The 11325-nt window shown below is 37.7% G+C and overlaps 1 protein-coding gene across 2 annotated transcripts in view; it reads left to right on the top strand.

Annotated features, from left to right (window-relative positions):
- The window catches only part of PSD3 (pleckstrin and Sec7 domain containing 3), a 594572-nt gene that overhangs the window by 543258 nt on the left and 39989 nt on the right, over positions 1-11325 (top strand). For both annotated transcript variants that reach the window (XM_011979615.1, XM_011979616.1), the window contains 2 exons: positions 5668-5825; positions 8306-8450. In XM_011979615.1, the coding sequence (XP_011835005.1) occupies positions 5668-5825; positions 8306-8450 (303 nt within the window). The remainder of the gene's footprint in view (positions 1-5667; positions 5826-8305; positions 8451-11325) is intronic.

Below are 11325 nucleotides of genomic sequence, written 5' to 3'. Positions count from 1 at the left end.
CCATGCCCGGCTAATTTTTTTGTATTTTTTAGTAGAGACGGGGTTTCACCGTGTTAGCCAGGATGGTCTCGATCTCCTGACCTCGTGATCTGCCCTCCTCGGCTTCCCAAAGTGCTGGGATTACAGGCGTGAGCCACTGTACCCAGCCTGTTTGTTTGTTTTTTTGACACAGATTCGCACTCTTTCACCCGGGCTGGAATGCAGTGGTGTGATCACAGTTCACTGCAGCTTTGACCTCCCAGGCTCAACCAATAGGTTTTTTAAAAGTTTCCATTGTAAAAGCAGTTTTTGCAGTGTTGGTCGCATCAGGGGAGGGCTTGGTTCAGGCACAGAAGGAAGCCACTAAAGAGTCAAGGCCTCCCAGACTGTGATGACAGCAACCAGCCCGGAGCTGATGTGCCCAAGACTGTGGCACTCAGAGCAGGCCCGTCTCTGTCCTGGTCTCCGGTTGCCCCTTCTGCTTTCTTGTGAGCTCATGGCGTTTTTATTTCCTTTTGTGAAACTGCTGGTTCTGTGCTCTTTTACATGTTGAAATAGCTATTAGGACGAAGCCAAATGATTTTTAGAAAGACACTTAATCAGACATACTTAGCATTTTTTAAAAAAGATAGCCATCAAATTATGAAAAACATTTTTAATGCCATTTTCAAAACCATGCATTAATAGACAATTTAGGACCCAGCTTCCTTTAATTACTAACATTTTTATTTATTTCCACGTAGCTGCAAGTAACAATGTGGTCTCCCTTCCCCTTTTTATGTTCTCTCAGTGGAAATCAAGACCATTTCAACTTTGTTGAAAATTGTTTTAATTACGTGTAGCTATTTTGCCTATTTAATGAGGCATGAAGTAAATAATATATTGAAAACTGGAGTCTTGAATGTGCTTTTCAAATTGATAAGAATTTTAATTACAATGTGGTCATTTTCCAAATTGTAGTTTATCTTACCTGAACGTACAGTTTTTCAGACTTGATGCCAATTTTTTTGTACATATGTAGATGATTTTTATGTTAGTGTGTGAAGATGCCACTTCCCAAGAGGTTTAATTAACAAGCTTCTTAGGGGGGAAAAACTTTTTATTTCATGCTTTAAATAAATTTGAAATAAATGGCATTGTGAAATCGCATTCTTGGTGCTTATTGGGACGGTGGAGTGATCCAGTGAATCCTATTACATAAAACGATGTAGATTGCAGGGAACACGAGAGAGTAATATGTTTTTAGTCATCAGTTTCACCCCTCATTTATTTGAGAAAATGGGTAGTAATTAGATGTCGTGGAGCATTTTCTTTTCTTACAGAAAATTTCTTGATTGGATTTATCTTGCTCACTCTTTCACATTTAGTTTGCACAGCAAATAGTCCTTGTTTTGAAATGGTTTGATTACAGTAATTTATCCCTTATTTCTTCCTTCCCAATTCTACCATTTAAACACTGTCTTCTCCTTCAGTGAAAAATAAAGATGTCAGAATGAACTTGGTAGGATAAAGTCATTTTTTTAATCCAACTGTCAACCGTAATGTTACCACTCTGCTCTTGGTTTTTGCTCTGTGTGTGTGTGTGTGTGTGTGTGTGTGTGTGTGTGTAGTTGGAGCTTTATTTTTCTAGTAGGAATTCAATATGCTGAAAATATTTTAAAGTTTGTATTTTGCCTTTTTAAGAAAAAATGGTAAAATTGTATTATCAACTAGAAAAGTGGAAGCTTCTTAGACTTAAAATTTTTCAACTTCAGTTTAGCCCTAATTAAATAGATCCTGTCTTCCACTGATGCCCCATGTAGTGTTTTCCTTCCAATGTAAGGTAATCTGGCAGTGTATGTTAGAGTTTTGGAAACTACCTTGGAATAGAGTCCTCTTTTAAAATAATTGTACAGTTCTTCCAAAGTGACAATTACTGTTAGCTTTTTCCTAGGTCTGTAATAAATGTTGCATTAAAAATTTTTTTTTTGCATTTTTAGGAACAGTCTAAGAATGTCATCCTTTGAGCTTGGTTTTAAATGAAGTTATCAGCAGATAATATATTCGAAGAATATTTATAGTGGCTCCAAATGAGACAGTCTAAGTCATTCAATAGTAATAGCTACCAATTGATTTTGTGTTTCGTATTCACCTATAGCAGTTTGTTAGACGTTGTGATATAAATGTGGAGTTGAAACCATCCCAACGGTTACGTAGAAGGGCATGCAGAACAGGGGATAGCGAAGTAATGACCAGAGAGGTAGGAGAGAAACCAGGAGAATATCGTGACAAAAAGCCAAGGAAGAATTTCAAAAATCAGGGAGATGTAAAGGAATTGTAGGTTGGCACTGGATGCAACCATAGCTGGAGACCTTAAATCTGTCTTAGCTACAGTCTGCGCAAGTATGTTTATTACTTTTGTCAGCAATTATCAACCCAAGTAATGATCACATAAGGGAGAATAAGGGTGGGACTTTTTAGTTTCAGACTGGATGGATAAGAAAAGTAAGGCATAACCTAGCAAAAAATCCTGAATTCTAAGATTAAAGGAAAACCTGTATGTGATTCCTAAGAGAAAATAATCAGATTGGCATTGGACTTGTACTAAACTGGAAGCTAGAAGGTGGTAGAATCTCCAGACGATAAGTAAAACAAGTGAAGAAGGCTGCAGCCTTATGTTCTATGTCCAGTTCTATACCTATCAAAGAAATGAAAGATACTTGAGGATAAGAATAAAACAGTATACCACCTACCTAAAGAAAATACTTGAGAGAAGAGAAAATAGCAAAGGTATGAGAGGAGAGAGGTCAAGATGGAAAAAAGAAAGAAGCAGGTGAGCAAGGAAACACAGATGCAGTTAAATATATGAGGGGAGACTCAGAATGTATAATCTAAATTCAAAATAAGGTTTCTTGAAACAGAAAATGCATAACATGATAATTTTAGTAAGATTGCAGAACAAAACATTTTTCAAAGTCTTGTTGATGTGGGTGAGGAATAGATAAATAGAGCATTTTCTTAAAAGAAAGACTCTTTTAAATTTCCATCTTATATGACTAAGCATTTAACAGGATAAAGAAGAACATTTTAAGTAATAAGTGGCACATAGTTATAAGGAAGGTGATAGTTATAAACCTAAATGCACCAGACAACATAGCAACTAAAATATATATAAAAAAGCTATCAGAAATGCAACAAGAACTTGAAGTGGAAACGGTTAATATACTTGTCTGAAGGGGAGAAACTACTAGAAAAAATGCTGTAAGGGCAGAGGAACTGAGTCAGTAAACTTTGAATATAAATACACATTCATCCCTAAAAGAATAAATTTTTTGTATGCTTATGCAACATTAACAAAAATCAAACATGTAATTGGCCACAAGAAAAACCTTACCAAATTTGGGAAAAATGGATTTTCTAGACCTTATTCTCTGGTCATAAACCAATAAAATTATGAATGTATAATAATATATAACTAAAACTTTGCCTTAAATTTGAGAAACACATTCTTTGATGTTGCTAAGATTAAAGAATGGATAAAAATTAAAACTACAAACTATCTAGAAAGCATTGAAAAAATACTTTTCGTTTCCAAACTCTGCTATGCAGTGTAACCCATACTCAGAGGAAAAATTGTAACCTTAAATTCTTTCTTAACCAAAGGAGAAATACAGAAAATAAAAGAACTAGGTAATCATCTTAAGAAATTCAAACAACAATAAAATATTAATTCAAAGAAAATAGGGAAGAGGAATTAAGATAAAAGCTTAAATCATGGACCTAGAATATAAAAAAAAGGTACACACAAATTTCTAGGCTAACCTTTGTGCAAACTCAGTCATTTGTGTGTTAGGGGATCAGTTTGCATGGAAATGGAGGTGGCATATAAATTCCCTAAAGTGATTTTGGCCCTCATCATTTCTCCTCATTCCAGTTGTTTACCTACCTCATGTTTTTGTCTGGAATCTAAGTTATACCACATGGAGAGCCAGATATGCAGGGTTCTGTTATAGCGTAATTATAAGGCTGGAGGGGTTGTGTAGTCATGCTACCTCTAGTTGAAATTCCTACTCTAATGAAGATTTCCCTGGAAGGAGATTTGTGAATATTTGGAATGCTAAATTACTGAGAAAAATCTCATTTAAAAAACGACAAGACAGATCTTAAAATGTAACTAGATTATAGTTTTATGAATTACTGGGAATTATGTAACAGGCACATATAAATATCTTGTATTTAATTTTTTAAATTCTCCTTTATTCATCATACCACTCTAGAAGACTGTCATTGTCAATAGCAGTTCTTCACCTCGGAGGCTTAATAAAGTAAGACTTGTTGCAATCCCAAAGTAACAGTTTTGTCATTTAATATTATAAATGTGGATAATCTTTATATTACAGCTGGTATTTATATCTTATTGTGGAGGGAAAACCTTTGCCTCACAGCTTTGTCACATTAAAGATTATTTTTGACTCAGTTTGAATTGATGGCAGTAGTACATTTGAGCTATTTGTTCTGTGGAGGGGATAAATGAAGGGGAGGGGAATTATGGAGGACTATCATTGTTTTTCTGAAAACTGGTAAAAGCAGACTGATAAGAAATCAGACGATATCTTTCTTTAGGCTTTTACTGCTAATTAGAAGGTGATGTGTTGTGTGTGTTCGGGGGTACATGTGTGTGTTTTACAGAAGAAATGCAAGTTTAGCGTCATATCTTGTTTTTGATAAAATATGGGAAGGAGGAAGCGGGGCCTTAAACTCTAGAAAATATCTAACAGTTTGTAGCATATGTGTTTACCTATTTTTCAATTTTATGATAACAAGCTAAGCTTTCACCTGATTATTAAATTGATTTTCCTCTTTTCTTTCAGCCAAAGAGCTGGAGTAATCATTTTACTTTACTATTCATTTTTCTTTTGATAGTATAAGTCTAAACAGGCCAATCACAGTGGCTCACGTCTGTAATCCCAGCACTTTGGGAGGCCAAGGCAGGTGGATCTCTTAGGTGAGGAGTTTGAGACCTGCCTGGCCAACATGGTGAAACCCTATCTCTACTAAAAGTACAGAATTAGCTGGGCGTGGTGACATATGCCTGTAATTCCAGCTACTTGGGAGGCTGAGGCAGGAGAATCACTTAAACCTGGGAGGTGGAGGATGTGGTGAGCCGAGATCGTGCCGTTGCACTCCAGCCTGGGCAACAAGAGTAAATCTCCGTCTCACCAAAACAAAACAAAAAAAATTAGTCTAAACAGAAAGTAACAGGTAGTATCTTTAGAGCAGAGAACACAATGGCATTGTTTTTACCCTCTGTATAATTCTGTTGACAGTTATCTGTAAGGTGTTGCTTTTATCCATTTAATCCTGAAACCAAATCACACTGTTGGTCCAAGTCTCATTTCTGTTCACTATAAAATGCGTACGATAGATATTTCTGCCTTTGGCCTTACTTAGCTCCTTATTTATCTCAATTATTATGTATCAGTTTTTTAAAACTGCCTCTTGGGTAGATGTATTTTCTCATTCTCAGCAAATTTTTCAAACAACATGATGTTCTATGGCATTTATAAGGTTGTTTTTAATCACCATTCATTTCATTTTTTTCATTCACTTGAATTTTCTAAAAACTTTTTTTTTAGTTTTTGCTTTTAAAAATTTAAGTTGAAATCTGGTCATGATTTTTGCCTTTATTTTCTTTGTATCCATCTGTAGGACGAATACAAGCCAGAAAAGGCCTTGTCTGAAGAGGACTTGAAAAACGCTGTGAGTGTGCACCACGCATTGGCATCCAAGGCCACGGACTATGAGAAGAAACCAAACGTGTTTAAACTTAAAACTGCCGACTGGAGGGTCTTGCTTTTTCAAACTCAGTATGTTTTGTTGGTTTTTATTTGATTTTGTGTTTTAGTTCACTTAGCACCACTTTATACCAAGGAATAAAATCAAGTTCTGCATGGGAAATTTTTTTAGTTGGAATCAAAGTCATGAACTGCTTTCATTAGCGAGGTAGCTGCCCAAGAAGATTAGAATTTAAAAAAAAAAAATAGAAACCCAGGATTTACATTTTTGTCTGTTACATAGTAGCCCTTTGACTTTTAGTCAGCCACTTACCATCTCTAGAATTCGGTGTCCTCATCAATAAAATATGAGGGTTTTAGTAGACAAGTTCTATCACAAAGTGAGTAAAATAGACCTGGATAACACCATTTCTCTAGCTCTTTCTCCTACCACATAGTTTAACCTCTGAACCTCAGCTCATCACTAGTGTAGGGGATAATGTTTATCTTACAGAGTTCTAGTGAGGAGTCTGTGAGATAAGTGTATATAATACCTCACACAGTGCTTGGCACATACGAACTGTTCAATAAATGTAAATGTTTATTTTATTTTTTTGTTTCCCTTCTGAGCTCCAATAGTCCATGATTATACTAGAAGGAAAAGATGTCATTCTACTGTGATCAAGGAAATGGGATGAATTGCCAGTTGTAGGAGGAAGTTGTAAGGAAACAAGTTGCCCCGGGTTTTTGAGTGTGGGAATGGGACGGTTAACATCACTCAGGGACCCATAGCTGGATGTATAATTGCAGCTATTAGGCATGAAGAAACTTTCAAATTATTCTATTCCCTGATTTCTTGAATCAAAAATACCAGATGTAATAACTAAGGAGATCTAATTACTTTGGACAGAATTGATGCAAAAAACAGTCCATTGAAATAATAACGGAGCCAGAGAGATCAGCCTAGAGAGGGTGCCGTGAGGAGCTGACATTTAGCGTGGTCACAGGTTAGTTAGTGTGGTTTCTCGCAGAGTAACTGATGAAGGAAATGACTTTGGCTTTTTTTTTTTTTTTTTTTGACTTTTTATTTATTGATTATGTGTATGGTAGATAATCCGTCCTGATTCATGATCATTTCTACCATTCATTTATGAGTTTACAAATATTTATTAACTACTGTGAATCTTGGGCTTTCTGGATATAATGACACATAAATTAAAAATATCACATCAGATGATTTTCACCTCCTCTCAGGTGGGTTTTTTTTAACCAGTCTTATTGAGGTATGCTTTACATACCATAAAATATCACCAGTTTTAAACGTGCATTTCAATGATTTTTTGGCATAGTTACAGAATGGCTCAGCCATCACCACAATCCAGTTTTGAAACATTTCCATCACTCCAAAGAGATCCCCATGTACATTTTGTAGTCACTTCCATTCTCACCTCCAGCCCCAGGCACCCACTAATCTACTTTCGGCCTCTATACTATTGCCTTTACTGGACAATTCATATAAACAGACTAATATATTATGTGGTCTTTTGTGTCTGGCTTCTTTTATGTAACATAAAACTTTGAAAGTTTATCCATATTGTAGTGTGTGTCAGTACTTTATTGCTAAATACTATTCGGTTGTTTGCATTTACCACATTTTGCTTATGCATTTACTGGACAGTTTGGATTGTTTCCCTTTTCTGACTCTTAGGAATGATGATGCTATAAACACTAACATACAAATCTTTGCATATCTGTATGTTTTCTTTTGAGATGGAGTCTCGTTTTGCCACCCTAGCCTGGAGTGCGGTGGTGTGATCTCTGTTCACTGTAACCTCCACCTCCCAGGTACAAACGATTCTCCTGCCTCAGCCTCCCAGGTGGCTGGGACTTAAAGTGCCCACCACCATGCCCAGCTATTTTTGTATTTTTAGTAGAGATGAACTTTCACTATGTTGGCCAGGCTGGTCTTGAACTCCTGACCTCAGGTTATCTGCCCACCTCGGCTTCCCAAAGTGCTGGGATTACAGGCATGAGGCACCGCGTCCGACGTTTCTATATGTTTTTATTTCTCTTGGATAGCTACTTAGTAGTAGAATTGCTGGGTCATATGATAAATGCATAGTTAACTTTCGAAGAATCTGTCAAACTGTTTTCCAAAGTAGATAAATCCTTTTACCTTACGTCTACCAATACATTCCTCAGTTAGATTTTAAAATTAAACCGTACAATTAAAAGAGAGGAGTAAATTTTATAATTAATTTTTGGCCTAGCCTCATATCAAACAGAAAGTAAAAGTTTAGTAAATATTTATTGTCAAGTGTTTACTCGTTTTTCCCTTCTATTTCCTAGGGAGAGAATCACAGTCTTGCACTGTGATGATCATAGCTTCCACACCTCTATGGTGATCGCCTAATGACAATGTTCATCTCTAATGAAGTTTCGTCAGGGATTAGTTGTACCAGAAGGAGTGAATGATTTTCACATGCCATTGCAAATCAGTAACGTGAAATAGGCAAAGTGTGATGCACTTAGACATCGCAATGTCCTAATATAAACGTAACTGTTTCTCATAGGAGCCAAGAAGAAATGCAAGGGTGGATAAACAAAATTAATTGTGTGGCAGCTGTATTTTCTGCACCACCATTTCCAGCAGCAATCGGCTCTCAGAAGAAGTTTAGCCGCCCACTTTTGCCTGCCACTACGACAAAACTGTCTCAGGTAATCATCTTGATAGTGCTTTGACCTTGGGAAAAAGTACTTTGTAAAGTAATGTGATAAATATTTGTCTTTGGATAGTACTCCTTGTTTTGGGGGCAGATGAGAGACCTTGCCCTGTGATAGCATATTGTATAAATGGGGCAGAAATGCAGTACGCTGGGTTTTACACTTCGTGTGAGAAGCTGACGTAATTGAGTCTCAGTTAGTAGGACATATACTTTGATTTAGTTTCTAAAGTTTGTATTGGTTCATTATTAGCCATGCTTGATGTTTTGTTTGTTTTAACTACCAGCTCATAATCTGGCTTGGTAACACGCTTTTCTTTCATTCATTTATTAGCTCGTTTTTATTGAGCATTTACCATATTCCAGGATGTGTTTAGTGCTAGGAATACAAAAATATTTTCAGGAATCCACGGTTCATAGTACAATGGGAAAGGGCCTGCCCTACCCCTCAGAGCGGAGCTGAATGGATCATTTGGATTTTCCAAGCTAATAAAGATAAAGTGTACCAGAACCCTGCTCCAAGTGTGTTTACATAAGCCTCCTTCTGTTGTCAGATTAATCTTACTAAAAGCCATATTTTATCAAGTCCTTTTCCCCTTAAAATTCTTCTAAGGACACTGCCTACAAGCCAGGTTTGCTGGTTTTAAATCTGTCTGCAGTGCCCCCTTGCCATTGACTAGTTAAAGATTTTGGAAGCTACTTTTGATGCCTTTGTGAATTTCTCATTACATAGAGATAGTTTTATCTGACTATGATCGACTAAGTCTTGGTATTAACTAGCTCCCTACACATCTTTGATGTCATAAGATGTGTCCCATGGCAAGAGAGGGAGCGATTATCAATGATAATCCAGCGTGCTCTGGAGGTTCAAGGAAGGGACATTATCTAGCCTGGCCTTGGAGGTGAAGGAGGAAATGTGGTACCTCATGGGAAGCTTAAAGGATGAGAGGCAGTTAGGTGAGATGTGGGATGAGATAGGAGAATGAGCCAGCAGAGGAACGAAGGCCTAGAGAAGAGAGCACTGGATGGAGGAACCGCACACAAGTTTTTAACTGTGACATGAGCACGGTGTTGAGAATCAGCAAGAAATGTATCTCTGCAGAGGTCAGCAAAGGCCAAATCATGAAAGGCCTCGTTTGTCGTGTGTAGGATTTAGGATGCTTCAGTGGTTCCCAGCATCCTCAAAATAATAGCTTTAAGGCCGCGCACAGTGGCTCACGCCTGTAATCCCAGCACTTTGGGAGGCCGAGGTGGGCAGATCACCTGAGGTCAGGAGTTCGAGACCAGCTGGCCAGCATGGTGAAACCGTGTCTCTAGTAAAAATGCAAAAATTAGCCAGGCGTGGTGGTGGATGCCTGTAATCCCAGTGACTCAGAAGGCTGAGACAGGAGAACTGCTTGAACCCAGGAGGCGGAGGTTGTAGTGAGCCGAGATCACGCCACTGTACTCCAGCCTGGGCAACAGAGCAAGACTCCGTCCCAAAATAATAATAATAACTTTAAGCAGGAGAGTAATTTGATCACATTTTTGCTTTAAAAATTATTCTCATTACAACATGAGGAACTGTTAGAAGAAGACACTGGTATAAACAGAAAGGCCCTTTTTAAAGGAATTTTCAGTAATCCAGAGGAGATATAACTAAGATAGCTGTAGAAGAAATGGATAGTAGTGGAAATGCTTGAGAGACCTTGAAAGTATGGAATGGACAGTTCTGGTGGCTCCTGGAAGTAGAGGAAACAGGCTGTCATTGTGGCTTTGACAGCTGGGGACTGTGGGGTCTGACTTACTTCTGGAGCCTCACCTCGCTGTCTCTTGATTTCCCCTCTCGCTTCTTAGACTCCTTTCTTGGATCATTTTCTTCTTTCTCTCTCCAAATGCTGCAGTGACCAGAGCTCAGAAGCAGACTAAGGCACTTGATAAGCAATTTTCCAAAAAGTTACTTAGATTTAATACAAACAGGGAGAATGTTGTGCCAAGAAATGGGGGAAAAGGTCCAGTAAAATTTAAATTAAAAATATGTCATATTTAGTGGCTGGGAGGTCGTTCGGTGTCTTAGTCCATTTTGTGTTTCTATAAAGGAATACTAGAGCCTGGGTCATTTATAAAGAGGAGAAGTTTATTTGGCTTATGGTTCTGCAGGCTGTGCAAGAAACATGGTATCAGCATCTGCTTCTGGTAAGAATCTTAGGAAGCATCAAAAGGTGGTAGAAGGGGAAAGAGAAACAGATGTGTCACATGGAAAGAGAGAGAGGAAGGGAAAGTGCCAGGCTCTTTTTAACAACCCACTTTTACTTGCGCTGATAGAGCAAGAACTACCTTATTATCCTAAGGGTGGCATTAAGCCATTCATGAGGGAACTACCCCCATAACCCAAACACCTCTTACCAGGTCCCACCTCCAACATTGGGGATCAGATTTCAACATGAGATTCGGAGGGGACAAGCATCCAAACTATATCATTGGATAACCTTAGCAAGACCAGTTTTGGTGGAGTCATGCGAACAGAAACCACATTGGCCTTCTTTGATGGGAGAATGAATGGAAGGTAAAAAGGAAGTGGAGGAGGGGAATGTGCTCAGGTCTTGCCATAAGTATAAAAAACAGAAATCTAGTAGTAAGAAGGAGGAATCTGTGGTTTCAGGAAAGATTCTTCTGGTTTTTAATTCATAATTATCATTAAGATATATTGAATGCTTACATGTAAGCATTACTTTTACTGTACAGTTCATACAGGACACAATGGCATTTAATTTTTAAGGATAATAAGTACACTACGACTTTAAGAGAAAGGGAATACTCTTATTGATGACCAGAACATATGTTGGTGGACGTCTCCATCTATCCAACTAAAATACGAAGTCTTAAAGCAA

This window comes from Mandrillus leucophaeus, unplaced genomic scaffold (assembly GCF_000951045.1).
Source record: "Mandrillus leucophaeus isolate KB7577 unplaced genomic scaffold, Mleu.le_1.0 Scaffold204, whole genome shotgun sequence".
Taxonomy (NCBI): Eukaryota; Metazoa; Chordata; class Mammalia; order Primates; family Cercopithecidae; genus Mandrillus; species Mandrillus leucophaeus.
This window is presented reverse-complemented; position numbering and strand designations above follow the sequence as displayed.